Below are 20,249 nucleotides of genomic sequence, written 5' to 3'. Positions count from 1 at the left end.
GACTGCTAAATTTATTTACAGCTCATCTTGCAAAGTTTTACGATGTAGCTTTATAAATAAACATTGGGCACTGCGCTGTAACGACTCGCTGCACAGCATTACAATACCACAGTCATGCGCAATTAATTCTACACCTTTTTGTCCATCTTCGTTCTCGAGTGCGTTCTCGATATAAAAGAAACAAAGACTATCGAACAATTCCACTTTCTTGCTTGTTTCTTTAGCACGCCACACATTCATGGAAATTCCAGGTGACTGTACTGCCAAGGAGAGCATCCAGGTGGACAGACTTCCTTTGTGACTGGGGTTAATCTTTGTTGTCGGCCTGATTTGGTAAGAGAGAAAGTTTTTTTATCAGATTATTGATAGCACATGACAATCTGTGATAACTTGTAATGAAGATTCAACTGGAAAAAAATAGAACTGTCGATTTCTCTTCCTTATGTGTATCTATTCCTCCATTGTGTTGTTTTGCAATCAAGACTGGGTTTTGACGTGTCTTTTTTATATGCAAAATATAGAAAATACAAAATTCAATTTTTAACATTATTACGATTATCAGTTGAGTAAGGCGGGACAAAAGTTTGGTCATCAAGTTTTAACGTAAAAGTTGTGTTGTTGTCACAAGCAACTGGCTCTGTATCCATTGGCAACTTGTCGGCTTTTGACGTCATCGGCAGCAAAGCGTGCGAAATTGTAGGCGACGTGACAGGCAACGCACGGCGTTAATATTAGGGACTTTTAGCATCGACGGTTTTAAGGAGGGCTACGATCACTGGAAGTTAAGAGTTGCCGCGAGGAGGTTGGGGAGAGTCCGCGCTGCAGCCGCGAAATTCAAGTCGTTTAGCAACAACACGGCAGCTGTACCTTCGTCAAAACAAATTCTCACAATTTTGTTTGACGACTTCAAAATGTCTCTCAGAGATGCCCGAGGGCATTTATTGCTTGCCTTCGACGATGCCGTGATTTCAGAAGAAGAATTCCTGCTTCTAAACGACTACAACAAATCTTCAAACTTAGATTTACGATATGATCAGTATCCTCTCTTTGAGTTGGACAACATGGAGGATGATGAATGCTTGGCCGAGTTTAGAGTGAGAAAACGTGGCATTCCTCTCTTAGAAGAAGTTTTGCATATCTTTGAGGAGTTCACGCTGGAACAGAGAAGCGTGGTGGGGGAAACAGAAGGTCTATGCATGCTCCTAAAAAGGCTAACATATCCATGTAGGTATGGTGATATGTTGCCACGGTTTGGTCGACCGGTATCCGTGTTGTGTATGGCCACAAACAGTGTTCTGGACCACATTTATTCGGCCCATCATCGCCGAATCAACCACTGGAATGCTGAAATCCTCGGTCCTGTGGCACTTCAAGTCTCTGCTGGCACCATACATCAGAAGGGAGCACCGTTACAAACCTGCTTCGGATTTATCGATGGAACTGTTCGCCCTTTAGCAAGGCCGAACGAATTATGTACAATGGCCACAAGTGCGTCCACGGCTTCAAATTCCAAGCGATAGCGACACCCAACGGGTTAATTGCTCACCTTTATGGTCCAGTCGGTATGTAACTGATAAACAAACCTGCTAGTATAACATGTTGGTGTTTTACGTGTATAAGCAAAGGCATGTGCTGTGTACTTTTCTTGTCTGTGAATTATTTAGGAAGAAGGAAGTTTTATTGTGAGAACTGGTCAAACTCCTGAGATAAAAATTTAGACCAACACCCTTACATGTCAGTGATGAGTGTTTGCAGAAAACCAAACAGATAAATGGTAGTTTTAATTAATACTTTAAAAATCAAGTAACAAAAATTGTACATCAGTTTCGTTAAATTACTTGGTCAGTTTGAAATGTTCTTCTGCAAAAGAAGCAAAGTGGCCAAACGCAAGACACAAAAAGATAATAAAAGTAATTATTACCATTTTCTCTCTCGAAATTGGCTATGTTACCCTTTTTTCTCTTAATTTTTTTTTTCTTTTTTTTTTTGCAGAAGGGAGAAAGCATGACTTGGGAATGCTTGCCGACTCTGGTCTCCTTCTATTACTAGAAAGACATGGTCATTCACCTGCAGGACAACCCATGTGTGTATATGGGGATCCTACTTACCCTCTCAGGGTTCACTTGCAGGCCCCATTCCGTAATGCTGTGCTCACTCCCCGAATGGAAGCCTATAACACATGCATGAGCAAAGTCAGGACCTCTGTGGAATGGCTATTTGGAGAAATAGCAAACTCCTTCAAGTTCTTGGATTTCAAAAATAACTTAAAAATTGAATTAAGCAGTGTAGGAAAGCTCTATGTGGTCTCTGCCATACTAAGAAATGCTCTCACGTGTTTATATGGCAACCAAGCATCAGAATATTTTGACCTAGACCCACCTAATCTAAATGACTATTTTGCTTAATGTAGCATTTCTCAGATAATGGGTAGCACAATTAAAATGGGAACTTCCGTCCTTACCTATTCATTAAAAATTTTGAGTAGCTGAGAACTAAACAAAAATATTATTTTCAATCAGTTAAGTTTACTCTTAGACAAAAAAACATGACATCAGATTGTTTCCTCTGTGAGTTTGAAAATATTTGAAGGCTTTGTATGAAAAACTTTCAAGTTCAATAGCAATTCGGTGAAATTTTTTTTAAAAAATTTACCTGTAAATATTTCATATTTCTCAATTTGCTTGTCAAGGGCAGACTAACTTTGTAAACATAAAGAAGGGGGAAAGGACACAGTATATACCAAGTTTCCTTGGATTAAAGCTGTCTGTCGATTAATTGTCCCCCTTTGTAGAAATACCTGAAATATTCCCCACATTCGAATAATCCGAGGCCCTGCCCAGTGTCTCTCTTGAATAATTGCTCCTTCCTCTTTCTTTCTTCCTTTACATGCATGTCAAAATAAGAATTTAAAACTTGGAAAGGAAACAAGCTTTGATAATTAACACAGTCCAGAAACATTACAAAAGTACAGGTTTTGTTACAATTTTCTCGGTGGTGATGTTCATGTATTTGATCATTTCCCTTATTCCTTAGAGCTCTTTTATTTGAGGAAATAGCATAAGCATGCACACAAAGCAAGCCATAATGCCGGTAAACATATTTATTCGTAGCAGCACACTCTTTTACAGAATTTATTCCTTGAAGTGTAAATAATTTTCTCTAAAAACATGCCCATTATTTTGTAAATTCTTAAAGTGCACCTAGCCCCAAAATATTTTTTTCGCTAAAACGAATCCAATTGTTATTCGAAGCATTTTGGCGAAGAAATGTTTGAATTTCGTTGAATCCTCGATTTTCTATGCCCTTACAAAGTCGCGCCTGAAGTGTTACATGACCGCGTTTCAGGAAGTCTGGGGCGGCGGTTGCTGATGACGTCTACCCAGGAACCAAACACAATGGCGCCTCAGTCAGCTCTCTGTATTTGCTCGAGAAAATGGAAAACAAAACTAATCGTTCCAATATATTTTGGGACTAAAACGTCCAAGTTTTGTTTCAGAATCATTTCTTTTTCGTCACCGGAGTCAGAGTTAGGTTTCGATTCGGAAGACACCGAAATAAACTTCGATCGAGCACGTTCGTATGAAGCGTTATTAGGGTCAAAATTTAATGCAAATTATGTTATGGTGTTTCGTATTTTATTCGGCCACACTGATGAATTATGTTCGAACTTTTGATAGAATTATGTTCCGCTCTTTTGAATTATGTTCGGAAGTTTGAACTTATTATAGAATACTATTAAACCGTTTGTAAATTATGTTCGGCTCTTAAGAGTTATGTTCAGAATGTTTAGCTTATAATTGATTTGGTTGTTTTCTTGATTTATGTTTTGACTTATGGAATGCGGCTTCTTCGAATTATGTTCGGCAAGTGGATTGGAGCCTCGCGGCAAGAAAGTCACGAGCAGTTCCGGGACGAGTAAATTTTCCCGCGCTTTCAATAATTTATTCCAATTATTACCAGTGTTGGTGGTATGGCGGATGAGTCGATCACTTTCGAATTGGAGCTAATTGGGCAGACATGAAGTGATATAATCGATTTGATTGAACGAAGTGCTTGTCAGAGTGATTTTCAACAATTCCGCCTTCACTGGTTGTACAATTGTGCGTTACAGTGATCTCATTCCATCTGGAGAAGCTGTAATGGCCGTCACTCACGAAGCCATGGAACTTATGAGACAAAGTGAAACAGAAAATGACGATTTTAGTCAGTCCACTGTCTCGTTTCAAGCAGAGATTACGGCTACTAGCGAACGATGAAGACCACGCTTTATTATTTCAAAGGGTCAGCTCAAGTTTTTATTAGACTTGGGGTTTAAATCCAGAGAGATCGCATTTCTGCTTGGTGTTAGCGGAAGCACTGTTAAACGGAGAATTCCTGAGTATGAAACTTTTGTTAGGCAAAGATATTCAGATATTTCTGATGAAGCTTTGGATAGTGCCGTGGAAGGATCAATGAGAGAATTTTCAAATTGTGGCTATAGGAGGCTATTTGTGGCTATATGTCTGCCCAATTCGAAAGTGATCTGAGTGATCGACTTGTCCGCCATATTGATTTGAACAGCACACCAACACTGGTAATAATTGGAATAAATTATTGAAAGCGCGGGAAAATTTACTTGTCCCGGGACTGCTCGTGAGTTTCATGCCGCGAGGCTCCAATCCACTTGCCGAACATAATTCGAAGAAGCCGCATTCCATAAGTCAAAACATAAATCAAGAAAACAACCAAATCAATTATAAACTAAACTTTCCGAACATAACTCTTAAGAGCCGAACATCTGGGATATTGTTGCAACAGCCGATAGCACTTCTGGAGGGCAATTCTGCGCACTTTTCGAATGTGTATTCCACCATCATGAAGGAAATCAGAGGACGCGAGATATTCGACCTTCCTGGGTAGACGTCACAGCAGCCGCTGGACCCATTCTCCTCAAACTCGGTCGTGAAACAAAATGGCGGTGTTTTGGGGCTATTTTCGAGATTTCGTCGAGGCACAGAAAATCGAGGATTTAACCGAATCCAAAATTTTTTTCGCAGAAGTATTTCAAATAACATGTACATTCGTTTTAGCAAAAACATTTTGGGGGGTTAGGTGTACTTTAACGGTACATGATCAATGCTGTACCACATGTGTGATCTAAGAGGACCAAAAGGGAGATGAGTATCAGGTATTGTTCCACTAACTGGAAAACAAGTAATTTAGCATGCATGATTTAGTATTTATTCAACTTCAAAATGGAAATGGATTTGAAAATGCTCCATGTACAACAGAAATTGAGCATTTAATTAAATTAAATTACCTTTTGTTGTCTCAAATATTTTACGATTAAACAAAAGCCTCTTTAAAAATGAATCTGAAAAGCTAAAGCACAATTTAAACTCAGAGCAAAGGGCCTCTCAAAGCATTTGGGGTCTGTTAAATCCAAACCTGTGGATATAATAATGCAAACAGTGAACAACAAACACCTTGCATTCAACATGTTCAATTTGCTTGGATACACCCTAAAATAAATTACTCTTGTAAATCATTCATAATATTTTCATTAAATAATTGTTCAATGACTGGGAAATACTTTATTCACATCAGGGGTGGATTACTTAAGTGTCTGGGTTATAGGGAGGCTTTGTTAAATCAGAAAAATAAGGAAAAGAGCATAGCAAATACTAGCCTGAATTTACAACATATCCCCCAAACATTATCTGACAGACAATCCAATATATTTATTGGTGTGATGCTTTGAGTGTGTGTGTTAAACAAAGTGAATAAAGCATATTGAAAAGTAGCGGAACATGTGTCCTATTATTTTCCTTGGACAGCAAAAAGATAGCAAGTATGGCTAGGAAAACAAACCCTAATTTGGTTTCTCAGTCAGACTTTCAATAAGAGCCATCATGGCTTGGCTTTGGAGGAGTATAGTTTACATGTTCTGGTTCTGTTGCTGTTGCCGTTGTTGCTGCATAACCTGGATCATTTGTTGCATCTGCATTTGCTTTTCCTGGGCTCTCTGAGCCTGATATGCTAGCTCTGCCTTTTTGATTTCTAACTCTTTCTCCCTCAGGTTTCTCTCCATCTCGCACTTCTCCCTTAAATACTCTTCTGTGTCACCAACGCTCCTCCTCCGTGACCGCTTCCTCTCCTCCTCATCCTCTCCCTCAGCTTTCTGTCTCTTCTTTGTCTGTCCTATGCGCTCCATGACAACTCTTCTTGCCTCCTCAGCTTTAGCTCTTTCTGCCTCTACTTTCTTTCTGTCCTTATCGCTATCTCTATTCTCCTCAGCTACTTTCTCTTTCTCTGATATTTCTTTTAATAGCTGGTCTAGCTCGGGGATGTCATTTGATCGACCACTGCTACACTCGTCTGCTTTGTTCTTTTTTAGATACTCTTTCTGAATATCAGTGAACCTTTCCCTTACACACCTCATTCCTACTTTAAACTTTATCTGCTATTTTTGTCCAAAGCTTTCCTCTGTCCACTGTACCTTTCTTAAACTGAAATGGCTCTACCACTATAATTTCTCTACACAGATGTCATGCCTTCAGTCCACTCCATAGGCCTAAAATAGACACAAATTAAGGCAGGTTTATATGGAGGAAAGATGTCCTTGGTGGGAGGGTTACCCTCCAAACCGAGCCACCTCCAAGCGAAAGTACTCATCATGTACATTTTCTTTTAAATATAAATAACAGAATTAATGAATTAATGAAAGTCTTAAGATGAGAAATTGTAAAGTCAGCTCAGTAGGCAGAGAAACCCTGGATTGAGGGGGTGATAGAAAACTTTTTTCCATATATACATGTAAACACATCCTGTGTTTTTGCCTTGCCTACCGGAGACAAGTCAGCTAGGACACATAGAGCATAAAGCATGCCTGAACCCTCTTATTATATTGGCCAAAAACATCATTACTGTAATATTCCTATTAAACTTCACAATATAGAGATTGCATAGCTAATTTTCCTCATATCTTGACCTCAATATTGGATCTTTGGAAACAACTATACCCAGTCTCTTAAGATCCACAGCCGAAAGGGTGAGTTTTTTGCTCGGTGAGATAAGCAGGGGCAACCTTTTTCATATATACACTCGGGGGTGGGTAATCCTCCTACCAGGGACGACTTTTCTCTATGCAAATGGGCCCACAGTTACACTGGTATTTACAATATATGTCGTTAGGAAATATTTGTGGCAGAAGCTTAGTAGCTAGCTGCTAGTCTAGAAGCAATATTTCTAAGTCAAATGAAATAATCCATAGTGAGGTTTAAGCCCACACACCTGCATAACTTACAACTCGAAAAAGAGTGTAACTACTGCTTAATTTGCATAAATTAAATAAATTGAAGACAATATGTCCACATTAGACTCGCATAACAATGCCGTAGCTACATTGTGACTCGTGATTGTCACGGCAAAAAGGAATACCAAAGCTGGAATAAAGTTGAGCTGCCTGTAGTAGTTCGTTTCTTTTTTTTTCAGTGAACAGTCCACATAATTATAAAGCAAGTTAACTTGCTACAGAGAGGATAAAGCACTTTGGTCTTTGTTTTTTTTTCCCTTGACTGCCGAGTGAAAATATCAATGACACCAAATTCTAATCATTTCAAAAACTTAGCCAGTGGGAAAGCAAATATAAATATCATGAAGATTTCGATATGGTGCCTCGTTTTATGGGACGGATCTATCAGGAGTAGCGAATAATCCTGGCATACCGTGATCGCTTGTTTTCTGCGTTGCTGTCGGATGACATGCCTACGAAAAAACGACCAAAAATAAAAAAAGTTTCCCAGCTCATTCTTAATTTTTCCTTCGGAACAAAATTAAGAATATTGCTTTACACTAAGAAATTAAAACTAGCGACGTTGTTCAAAGAATAAGGAGAAAATCCCTCACCTGAATGTTAAGCACTCGCTACAACGTCAACCCAGCGATTTTCCCGTCGTAAACAACAAGCGGCGGCGGAGAGGAGAGAACGAGTAATTTACACGCATGGGCATTGACATGTTGAGTTGAAAAATTTTACTTCCGGTCACCGTAGCCTTCCAAGAAGGGAAGATTTAATATTTAATATTTTATTTATTCATTTGCATTCTTATCTACCCACGGGCAGATTGAACGTTTCGCTAGTTTCTACTTTTTGCGAGGTTTGGTGCTGCTTGTAGAGCGGTTGTGGTTGTTTGTTTTGTTTTTTGTAGGAGGTTTCTAAAGACACTTGGAGAAGGGACAAAGGGAAGAGAGAATTCACCGAGTGTTGTTTGACGGGCGGAGAAAATAAAACAAATATGAGCACAATGGCACTTTTCTTGACAAAACTCAAACCCAAAGTTTGAAATGGAACTTCAAGAGACTTCATAAACGTTGTCTGCCTTGATGTGGCCGGGTTTTACCAAGATCGCAGAGTTGGCGAAACAAATTATAGCAGTAGGTCTAATAAGCGGCTTTTTCGATGCAGTACTGTTTTTAAAATCAGGTTTACTGTAAAACTGGATGCGTAGATGAATGAAAATAAGTATAAACACAGAGAGATTTCGCATTTTGTATGCGTTGTAAGGAGGCAGTTGCGGAAAAAGAATAACCAATCCTTCAGCTAGCTTTTGATTTTTTGTGTTCAATGTTTATTTTGTAATATAGCGTCGAGAGTTAATGAATGATTGTTCAAGAGCACTGAGGCAATGGAGTCCGTCAATCAAAAAATAAATCACTGGTTGTTAAGTAAAACACTTAAAGATGATTTCCAGTCCGTACCACGCAGTCTCAGCACCTCAATGTTTATAAACATAAAAAACCACTCGATAGAGTACGATTCGATGTTATTCGTTACGAACCACATACCTTATCTTTGAGGCCTTTCAAATTCCTTTTCCAACTGCTTCATTGGTTTTTACGGCTGCAAAGTTGTTTTATGACGTGATATGAGAAAGAACGAAACATAAAGCTTCGCGTCCATAATGGCGGTTGTTTTGAAACTTTGAATTTACTTCATGTGAGTAGTTGCGAAATGTTCACATTTTGTGACGTCATGCATGAAACAAAACAAAACACGTAACCAAACTCTCGAGAGTGCGCAGTACGGACTGGAAATCATCTTTAACAAGAGTTTTTGCTTCGTCAGCCGTACACGCACTCCGATCGACCTATAACTCCCGTTCTTGTTAGGCTAACTAGCGCTGACTCTGTAGTGGTTTGCTTTCAATAATTGTACAGTTACACCCACACAATCGTTGAAAGCGAGCAAATACAGGTTAGACGAAACGCTATTTAGGCTAACCGGAGCGTTATGTAGGCTGCGTGGAGTTTCAGCACTAAGACTAACCACAAGGCTAGGCTGCTCTTAAGAATTTGTTAACATCTTGCGAAATAGCGAATTTATGGCTCTACGAAATTGGGCAAATTGGACAGACAGCGACAGCTGGAGGCACAAAGGTGCTCCCAGCAAACGTGCGTCCAGAAAATTTCTTGAACCAAGCGATCGCTACCGCTTTGCGTTTACGACTAACAAGCCTAGGTTATCTTACTAATTGTGAAGCACTTTCCGTCTTCAGCTGTAGTGAATGGCTAATATAATAAGTTGAAGAAAATAATAAAAACAACGAGAAAGGGTTTATTTGTCGATTGTTTTGAGTTTTCTCAGCTGGAAACAATTGCAAACATTAAATTAATTCAGTTCAATTCAATTCAGTATTTGCATAGAGACGCTCGAGTTTGAAATGAATACTTTGCTCCTAAAGAAAATGTTTGCCCTACTGTTTCTGCAGGGGTGTGAAATCATTTCATCGCTCAAAATTTTCCAGACAAACCAAGGACAGTTTCATTTTGGATCACAAAATATCGACGTGAAGTCCTTTACACAGCAGTGGCGTCAGTCAATCAAGACATGAATCACTGTGGTTGTTTAGTAAAACGCTCAATAAGGTTTTTTTTTTTTTTACTTGATCAGCCGTAGTATCACTCCGGTTAACATTTAACTACCGTTCCTGTTAGGCTAAATAGCGCCAACTCTTAAGTGGTTGGCTTTCAGTGATTTAACTTTACCTACACCCTCACAATTATTGAAAGCAAGCCAATATCGCGTTTAAGTGTCTATTTAGGCTAATCAGGAAGCTATTCAGATCAACCGAAACGCTATTAAGGCTAGCCGGAGCATTACATAGGCTGGGAGGAATTTCACTAAGGCTAACCATGCAGCTAGGCTACTACTGGTAAAATCTCCAGGTTTTAAAGTAATATATCGCGAAATAGCGAAAATATGTTTCTACGAAGTCGGAGATTCTAGAGGCACAAACGTGCCCCCAGCAAATAAGGTCAATAAGCGTTTACTGAATAATTTTTTGAACCATGCGATCGCTATGGCTTTGCGATTAGTTATCTTTCTTTTTTTAAAGTACTTTCTTCAGCTGTATCGACAGACAGGTCTCTGTTAAATGGCTAACATCAGAAGTTAATAAAATCCGAAACAGGGTCTATTAATTCAATGATTGTTTTGACAGCTTTCACCCGGGAACAACTGTAAATATTATATTAATTGTTCAATATTTGCATACGGACGTTGGAGTTTACATACTTTGCCCCTAAATTAAATGTTTGTCTTACTGTTTCTGCAACGAAGTGAAATCTGATTTCATCGCGGTTCAAAATTTCCAGGCAAATCAAGGGCAGTTTTATTTTGGATCACAAAATATCCATGCGAAGTCCTTTACAAAGGGACAAACCAACGTGTTGCGATATGCAAATAACGTACAACGTGTTGGATGTCTGAGATTTTCATGTTCAGTTCAGATGTTTACACCGGTCTTTCTCCGGCAATCCGTCTAAAGTGAGCCAGCGTCCAACCTAGCTACGTGCAAAGGAAAAGCTCTTTCCTTGTCCAGAAATTTCTACCTTCAATAAGAGATAATCAGTCAAGAATACAGGTGAGTTGCTTTTCCTCCGAAAGTTAACATGGTGATGTTTCAGCGGCACTCTGAAAATAAATACTTGTCCAAGGACTCCCAAGAAAAACTTTCAACGATGCCTTTGACGTTTCGTCCAATCTCCGATGATATTTTTTGACAATCGTAAAGTGGACAATTTTTCGCTGTAAATTAACATGTGGCACACATTCTGCGACACAGTTTGAGAGGCTATTAAAGAAAAATGTCCCAAATTATTATGAAAGTCCAATAGGTTGTTTGTCTTGGTTATCACAATTAACACTTTCATGTGCACCTTAACACCCAAAATTATATTTTAGGTATGCGTGTTCATAAGGTCGTAGATTTTTAAAGTTCTCTCGCTCCGAGTCGCCGTTTGCTTTGCTTTCGACCATATTAGGAAGGAAATTTGAAACTGTTCACGTAACGTATTTATCCCCTACTTATTTCTGTGGCTCATTACTCCACCTGATTAACTTTCTGCTCATAGCAGAAAAAACTAAGAAAAATCTTTTTGTTGTTTCTACAGCATGACGGCTGGGGCGATCGGAACTATCATGCTGGTGGCGTTACTGATTCCTGTAATACATGCTGTAAAACTTGGTTACACCGGCGCGGGTACGCTGTACGTGCTTAAGGCAGTAAAATCTGTGTCACTGGAGACTCCATCAACCAATTTCAATTATTTGCCTTTCCTCCTGGTATCAGGACACCCGCGGTATCCCAACAAGCGTTCTCTGGTGCAGTTTGAAGACCTTCCTGTTGCCTGTCCGTCATCTAAAATCAAATCCGCCAAGATGTACTTGTACTATTTGTACGCGCACAAGTCTAGATGGCACCCCATTACTGGCATTCCTTTCATTCCCCGCTATATGCAGGTGCACTTGGTGAAAAAATACTGGCGTGAGAAACAAGCTACCAGTTCCAGGCCCTACTCAGGTGCAAACTGGACCTCTCCGTGGCTAGGTTTGGATGGCACCGACGCAGAGAGAGTCCCGCAGGAATGGAATCCGGTTACAATCTTGCCCGGGCGACCAGCAGGCTTCGTGGATTTCGACATTACATCAGCAGTTAGGAGCTGGAGTAGTGGCCTACCTAATTATGGCTTGGTGATTCGTGCAGTCAATGAGCTGGAAGCGGGAATTGGCATTCGCTTTGCTAGCAACTCGTACAAAGATCCCGAAATGCATCCCTTTGCTACGGTGCTCTGCACTAAATAAAGAATGTGCAGGCATTTCATTCCCCCATCCGGCTAGCCAATGTTTTGAGATAGAGTACACAACGTAAATATGGGGATATTTGTATCTGCTTTTGAGCATTACAAATAAAATGACATGAAAACGTACAGAGTCGTATTGTTTCCTGAGAAGAGAAGCGCGTGAAATCAGCCAATTTTCAATCGACTACAGTCTTCTACATTACAAACATTTTTTTAATACTTTATTGGTTTTCGACGCATTGTTGCCTGTGTTTTAGCTTAGACCGTTACACATTTCACGATTTGAGGCACCTTTTGGAAATCGATTTCGCGCCTTCCAGTCTGCAAGCGCCATTTTACGGTTCAATAGACATGACAAAACCAAACTTACTAAACGTTTATTGAAATTTGGATCTCTGTTATCTGATGCATCAGTGATCCAATACAACAACGGCTATTTAATGCTTCGGGAACGAGAGAAACCACAAAAATGAGAATCGTTCTGTTTTCATAAAGCTGCTATGCCTTCCCCAAGACTTTCACGAATGTTTTTAAATCAAGTCTATACAAACGTTAAAAACACGCTCCCGAACAACTATTCTCTAGTTGTACTAGCGAATCACAGTGCTACCGTGTTTTCATAACAACAGAGCTCTTATAGGACCTTACCACAAGAGACGAAGGGTTATTCGTTATTTTCCGTCGCGTTGTCTATAGTGAGTCCCCTATTTTATTACGTGAGGAAATCTACAAACAAGGTCACATTTCAGACTTAAACATTTCAACTGTATCTTTCAAAAAAGAAAACTCTCTGATATGTATTAAACTTCTACCGGCCTAGCAGTCTCCTCAAACAACACACAAACAGCTTTGAGCAGCTTAAAACAACATAAGCGACAATACCAGCGATAGTTACGCTACATCTTAGTTTTAAATCCATATCATTACGTGTCGTTAAATTTCATTTTTTGGACCTTTTAAATCTACGATTTGATGATAAATTTGGTCAAATCTAATATCAATGTTGACATCGAAAGCTCTACTATCCACATTAGAGTCGTCTGACTAAAAGTCAGTCAGTAGCTATTTTCTCTTTCCTTGCCCACTGTAAAACAAACATCTGGTCTGTCCTTCTCGGTCTTGGAACGAGCCGGGGCCACAGGCTTTGCACTTGAGAGTTTCCTTGTCGTAAAACGTCCCAACAGGACAGGCAACTATGAAACGGAAGCATAATGGTATGGGATAATCAATTCAATTTATAGTCAAAGTCTTAAAGACCTCATCTGTTTCTAAAACTCCGTTTACACGCGCTCAAAATCGGTACGGCACGCCAAATGTTTGGTACCGTGCCCAAACCCTTTCGGCACGGCACTACCATTTAACGATTTTTCCCCCGCTGGGCAATTCTTCTCGGTTCCAATTATTTTGATAATTGGAACCGAGAAGAATTGGATAGACATCAAGGAATCATTGAAACGGCGGAGAGACCTCAAGGAATCATTTTGCATCGCGCGTTAAGCGTAATATAAGCTGAAAATCAAAACGTTAATAGTCGCCTTCGATTCGGGAAGGAAACGTATCAAGATGTCCAAGAAAAGCGCAGAAGAAAAAGAGAGAAAAAGACCTGTTTTTGTTTTGTTTTGTTTTGTTTTGTTTTTGCCATTATGGCGCACGTGGCTCGTCAGAGCTTTCGACAGAGAGGCTTGTGGAAGAGACCGCGTATTCAGGCCTGGTTTGAAATGCCAGACACGCAGTTTGATGAAAAACAGTGCTACGAGGATTTCCGAGTTACCAGAGATACATTTCAATCAGGAGCCATAATCAATTCATTCAGAAAACGAGATCGAGGGTGAAATAAGACGACAAGATACCGCAATGCGCCAAGCTGCTTCTGAGTACTTAGCGCGGACTTGCTATTTTTCGGTATCTCATTGGGTCAGGTTACTCCAGTTTCCAGGTTTTTCCTTGGCGAACGCGTCTCTTTGGCCGGTAGCCACTTTTGTGACAATTACGCATGCGCCAGAGATGGATTTATGACAAAAGTGTCCCAAACGGCACGGGAAAGCGTTGACACGAACGTAAATATCGGCACAGTGTCTCTATTACCGTACCTCCAGGAGGTAGTCTCGGCACCCCCAAAATTTTTTTGCACTGGTGCCACAATTCATTTGGGACCGCTACGTTTATCAGTCGAAACTATGGAGTGCCATGCCCAAAAATTGGTCAGCACGGTGCCAAAAAGTTCCGCGCCACGCGTTTTGCCGATTTTTTAGCCCGTGTAAATGGGGTCTAAGTAAACTTCACACAAGCAAAAATTAAAAATCTATGAGTAAATTGTTATTTCGTGCCAGTAGATTCCTAAAATCTGCCAATTTTAACATAAGTTTTCTAGTACTTTTAAAGGGCATACGAGACCCTCTTTATGTGGGAAGGCCTGTAGCTGTCTAAACACCGTTTTTTATTGGCTCACGAAACAATACATAAATGATCCGAACAATAGAAACTACAGGCGGGGGGGGGGGAAGGGAGGCAGACTTTTATGTTACCATTGAACATTCTTTATCAAGGTCATTAAATGTAAGAATTATTAAACCCAGTGTTATTAATTATGTTGCGAGGTAGAAAAAAAATGTCTAATAAAGACGTTCTTGTAAAGGAGTTGTGTTGCACTGCCCTTTTACAAGCAACATTTTAATTGTAACAAAAGGTTCATTTAGTTTTTTTCACGCAATTTCCCGAATTACAGAAAAACTCGCGCAGAATATTCATGGCTATGCTGTAAGCGACTCACCAAAACTGAGAGACCTACTTAGCCTTGTTTTCCCAAGAACTAAAACCCTCTAACACCTCTCGCAAAGTTTCCTCCTGCCGTTCTGTTTGAGACACGTACTTGTATTTCTAGTCTTTTTGTCAGTAGAAACCACCAAAGCAAGTACATTTTTGATTATCTCTTACACTTACCACAGCCCTTTTTGGTGGTGCTTAACACAGATCCAGGTGAACATTTAAACTGGCTAGAAAGATGTTTGAGTGATGACCTTTCCACAGTCATGTAAATCCCATCGACACTGATCGTAAACTTCCCTGTGGTGACAGCTAGCTTCAACTGGAGCACGACAGCCTCGCTTGTGTCCTCTATGGCCACCTTTAGACTCGAATGGCTGCTTTTGATTGATACCAAAAACAGAATCTCAATGGCATCATTTACAGTGTGACATCTAGGTGTTTTGATGACGCGAGTCTCGCATTCATCTGCAAAAGTGCATCCTGGAACACTCCTAAGCGATGTCCAAACCTTGCGCTGAATTAAGATGGGTAGTCGCTGTAAGTTTTGGTTCTTCTGGCATAGGATATTGGGGAATTTCAGGGAGAATCGATGTTTGATTTGACTTGGTGAGATGACAGCTGTAAAGTGAACAAGAAAACCATAACAAGAAGCTGGTTGAATTATCTACACAGTCAAAATATATGAAACTTTTATATATCCCATCTTCATTCGTCTTGTAAGACTTTGTTTAGTGATCTTTGGCTAAAACTTCAATAATTTCGTCGATGGTTTTCCGAGTTCTTGTATTGCTGCAGCATTTGCAACTGGAGTATAAGAAGTTTTCTATTCTGCTGCGGCCATTTTCGACCGGATCGTCAGTAGAGTAAAATGACTGAAATTTTCAATGACACTGAATTTCACCTCCACAAATTTCCCCCGAATCATATGCTCTCTACCAGTCGTATGCTAGAGGAAAAAACAAGTTAAAATCACCAAATTCCACTTCCCACTTTGTTGAGATAGAAACTTCGCTTATTTTTAACAGATTATTCTGTTATCGCCTCGACTACGAGTAGTCCCTCTTTCGCTTATTCCGTCTTGCGTAACGCGAAAAAACAAAAAACAAACAAACAAACGCGAGAAAAATCCTAGTGTCATCTCCTTTCGGGCGCTTCTCGCCCCCAGGAGTTTGCGCGGCCAGTTTTTTTCGAGACGTATGACGGACTACTTGTAATCTAAAAATAACCGGGGTATCAAATTTATAACATTTAACTTACTAGAGCACTTGGGTAGTTTTACTTTATTTAGTCCATTCCATCTCCCCTTTGTATCAGGACCACAAACAAATGTGGTTTCTGCCTCTGCGTGGAAAGAGCGCCCCTCACGGCATGTCAATGTGCAAACATCCCTTCCACCAACCATGGAACAATTTTTATATCCCTTGAATGGTTTTCCCAGTTTGGGGCAGGCTGAAAAATAATGTATGGATCTACTTAGTCAAATGCTTGTGCGTTATTAGTTAGCTTTCGAAAACGTTTTTCGCTCTGGGTGCCTAAGCAGACTGGACCACTAAAATTGCTCGAAAACCATAAGTTGGTGATGAAGCATGTCGACAAGTTAGGTGAAACGTTATCGATGTAGCTGTAGTTTTGTACGATAGCTTGGCGACAATCTATCATTGCATATGCCAGAGAGGGTATTCTGGCTCTGTGTTTCTGGCAAGAAACACTGATGATAGCTCTCTTGTCGACAACTGTCTCACAGACCATGGCTAGAGGAAAGAAGCTGTGGACAATGAAACTATCTGGCTTGTCATCGGCAATGAAGATAGTTTTCAAAAGAAAAGCTGTTAAGTTGCTAGACCTATCTGTTTAAGTTTGTTATTGATAGTTGGAATAGACATAATGGCTATTTAGTAATGAAAACGTTTGGTATCGACAGCTAATATGTCGCCGTGTATATGTTAGTTCAAAAAAATGCAACTTTAAGATCGATAAAAGTTCACAAAAATGCATCTGACGATACATGCCCAATAGATAAAACATCTTTCGTTAACACTCCAATCAAATTTGATGTAATGGCTTTACATGCATTGTTTGATTTAGACAACACAGATAAGGAAGGAAATGCTAACTGGATTGCCTTTTTAACTGAGGTCTACAGTTATCTTAAGGTACGTTTCAAGCCTAATAAGAAGCGGGAGCAGGCCTGAACAGCTTTCCACAATGGGTACCAGTGCCAACATTAACTCGGCAGTTTTGTAAAGAATGAGAACGTGTATTTACCTCGACAATCATCACGCAGTTTTGATCCTTCTTTCCCTCGAGTGAACATTCCACTGGGGCAGGAAATACATGAGGACTGGGCTTCCTTATTTTGGTAATGATCCACAGGACAAATCTGGCACGACAGTGCGCTGGCATTATGGAAATAGCCAGTTGGACAGCTTACTGAAGTAAAAGGTCATAAAAGTACACAAATGTTGGACCGAGGTTAATGAAGAAATGACAGTTGATTCCCTCGTGCACGCATAGTTTGAGATGAAAGGAAAAACGCTTTAAGTTAAATCTAATCGGGGCACACTTTAAATATAATAATGAAAATCGACAACCACGCATTTACAAAATAAGTTCTAATATCGTTTTGATCTGGGTGATTTAAAACAGTAAGGAGAAAAAACCAAAAACAGAAAACTCACCACACCGATTCTTTCTTTTCACTTGTCCTTTGTCACAAGCAAAGCCAGCAATGGTGATAACTGGAGGTACTGATTTGTCAACCTGTAGAGTCTTGTTGCCTATGTCTAAATCGAGCTTCGTTTCATTTAAGCCTGCAGCAATGGCCTGCGATAACTCTTGTGAAGTTTTGTTCAAATCATGAGAGGAGTTAGTTTCCAGTGGTACTTTAATGGTAAAGGTTACTTGAAAATACAATTTAGATTTTGGTCGCAGGTCAAGAGATTCTCTTCTTTGGCGCGTCCTTGATCCACATTCAACCCTGACATTTTCAATCGTGCATTTCTCGTTGGAAACACATCCTCCATAGCCGAAAGGATGCTGTTTAAATAGACTTATGAAATTCCTAGCCACCATTCGGTTACTTTCCTCACCACCGCACTCTTCTGTGAGATAATGGATCTGCCCATTCACTAGAGCATCCTTTGGATTGAGCTCCTCTGAAAAAAAATAGTTCAGCAGGTGACCTTATATTTATTGTCACTTCTCTCAGCGTGAACTGAATCTTAAACTACATTGTGCACCCAGCAGCTTCGGTTGTTCTTGAACGATGAAGACTGTCCCGTTACCGACTTCCTTGATCGACACAAAGCAATTGTGCAATTTCCCTCGCGCAACTGATTACATGGGAGTTTATGCAAACAGAACAGTTGCAACCTCCCAAATAAATCATCACATGATCTGAATTGGGTGGTAACAAGGATGTAAAGTTAAAGTTTTCGAAAGGATAACGAATATAAAATGACTCGGCAGAGGCGATGAAACAATACCATCAAGTTCCGTATCGTAGAGAATCGACAACTTACCGGAACAATCAGGAAGAGCAGGTTTTTCCTCTCCATTCACTTTAACATTGAACCACTGTCCTTTTGGAGAGCAGAAGTACAACTTCTGTGGGTCAGCGGCAAAACTATAGCCTTTGTTACAGTGCACAGTGCAGTGCATTCCAACAAGCCACGTTTCGCAAGCCTTCGCGCCATTCAAAGGTGGTTCCAGATCTTCGCATTGAGAACCTTGTAAGCGATATTCAAAATCACGATAAGGCAACAAAACGATAAAATGGTGATATATTTTTCATTGAACTTCGAAAATTACACTTGCGCAGTATCATTTATTTCCTTAGTCACTTATTAGTTTTTGGAAATAGGGATGATATCAACTTGTAACCAGGTACCAGGAACTTCATACCAGGAAGATTTTTAAAATTTCTGATTGCCAGACAATGCATTTGAACCATGTGATTAGTTTGCGTTTTGGGTTTGTTTTCACCATTGTCATTGATCAGACCCCACTACCAGTGACTAAAATCCCATTTCACAGTGCAAGAGAGAACAAGGTAAGAGTGGTACAAATAGGTATAAGTGGCTCCTTCGTTTCGCATGCATGCCAATGGAAATATACTCACCAGCTATGCTGATATGAAAGGTACAATTCCCCGTATTTCCTGCCTTGTCCGAGGCAGCGTAAGTTATGCTGTACTGACCCCACGGTAGCTCACTTCCGTTGCGAATGCTTGTACTGAAAACGGAGACACCAACGTTATCTGTATGGTAACTTGGCGGCAACACGACCTTATTCCATTGCTTTCCGGAAATTATCTGCATATTACCAGGGCAATGACGAAATCGTGGTGGTTCCGTATCTGCAGACCAATTACATTACAATAAATTAACTGAACTAAATTTCCCCTACGAATGGCAAAACTCCCTCATATGGCTCCCTTTCGTCGCCTACACCTGGGTCCGCTGGTACAAAGCACGATTTACCTAATCCAGGATATAATTTGCGAGAATTTTTTGGATTACTTGCCTTCACTTTTGACCTTGGATAGCAAGAGGATACAATCCCACATTTGCTAAACTATTCAACAAGAAATACCTTTGACGTTAACTCTAAACTTGCAGCTTGAAGTGAGCCCTGCTGAATCCGTTACGTCGTATGTGATTTCCGTCCGGCCCGCTTCAAACTGTCGTGGGGGATACAATCCAATAGCTTTCAAAGTTTCTTTAGAGTTGTCAGTTGGAGCTGGAATGGTCCAGTTTACGGTTGCATAGGATTGACCACTTTCTGTCTCAACTTCAATATTTGCGGGGCACTGAATCTGAGGGCGCTGAACATCTGAAGAGACGGGTGAAAGACTTCAAATTAGTTTAAATTTGACTTGCAATTACAGTACTGTGTATCGCATCTTACGCTTGTCTCAGCAGATGTCAAGGAAGTCGATGAATAGAATTTTTCTTACGGATGTTCAACATACAAAGATTTTTCTTAGCTACTGTACCAGCGAGAAATATGGCTGTCAAGCTTAATTAAACATTATATTAGACAATTCTTCATTAAAGCTCAGAATAATCAATATAATTATTTCGTATTTATCTTCGAACTATTCAGAATTAATTCTTGAATTACCGCTCCTTCAATGACATGCGTACTCTAAAATTCAAAGCTCAACCGACAAATGCGTTTTTAATTCGCTACCGTCAATCAAATGCTCGGCGACTCCTCCCAGCCTCCGACTACTGCCGAGCCCGCGGTAATCAAATCGTTAAGTACAGTTCAGACAATGAAACAGTGCTCGGCAGTAGTCGGAGGCTGGGAGGAGCCGCCGAACATTTAATTGACGGTAGCGAAAAACGCATTTCTCG

At 40.1% G+C, this 20,249-nt stretch overlaps 2 protein-coding genes and 1 pseudogene across 3 annotated transcripts in view; 2 read left to right on the top strand and 1 right to left on the bottom strand.

Annotated features, from left to right (window-relative positions):
* Positions 1-603: 603 nt before the first annotated feature.
* LOC145500616 (uncharacterized) lies at positions 604-2,405 on the top strand (annotated as a pseudogene).
* An 8,201-nt stretch (positions 2,406-10,606) lies between these two features.
* LOC145501849 (uncharacterized) lies at positions 10,607-12,289 on the top strand. The gene is made up of 2 exons (XM_081481233.1): positions 10,607-10,904; positions 11,434-12,289. Exon 2 carries the CDS (start codon positions 11,435-11,437, stop codon positions 12,122-12,124), a length of 690 nt encoding a protein of 229 aa, XP_081337359.1. The 5' UTR covers positions 10,607-10,904; position 11,434; the 3' UTR covers positions 12,125-12,289.
* Positions 12,290-12,348: 59 nt separating this feature from the next.
* The window catches only part of LOC145501834 (uncharacterized), a 43,383-nt gene continuing 35,482 nt past the window's right edge, over positions 12,349-20,249 (bottom strand). For both annotated transcript variants that reach the window (XM_081481221.1, XM_081481220.1), the window contains exons 19-26: positions 19,483-19,722; positions 19,010-19,246; positions 18,411-18,617; positions 17,568-18,044; positions 17,155-17,319; positions 16,147-16,338; positions 15,064-15,507; positions 12,349-13,316 (exon numbers count right to left, since the gene is read on the bottom strand). In XM_081481221.1, coding sequence (XP_081337347.1) covers positions 13,186-13,316; positions 15,064-15,507; positions 16,147-16,338; positions 17,155-17,319; positions 17,568-18,044; positions 18,411-18,617; positions 19,010-19,246; positions 19,483-19,722 — 2,093 coding nt within the window. In that variant the 3' untranslated portion in view covers positions 12,349-13,185. The remainder of the gene's footprint in view (positions 13,317-15,063; positions 15,508-16,146; positions 16,339-17,154; positions 17,320-17,567; positions 18,045-18,410; positions 18,618-19,009; positions 19,247-19,482; positions 19,723-20,249) is intronic.

This window comes from Orbicella franksi, chromosome 10 (genome assembly GCF_964199315.1).
Source record: "Orbicella franksi chromosome 10, jaOrbFran1.1, whole genome shotgun sequence".
Classification (NCBI taxonomy): Eukaryota; Metazoa; Cnidaria; class Anthozoa; order Scleractinia; family Merulinidae; genus Orbicella; species Orbicella franksi.
This window is presented reverse-complemented; position numbering and strand designations above follow the sequence as displayed.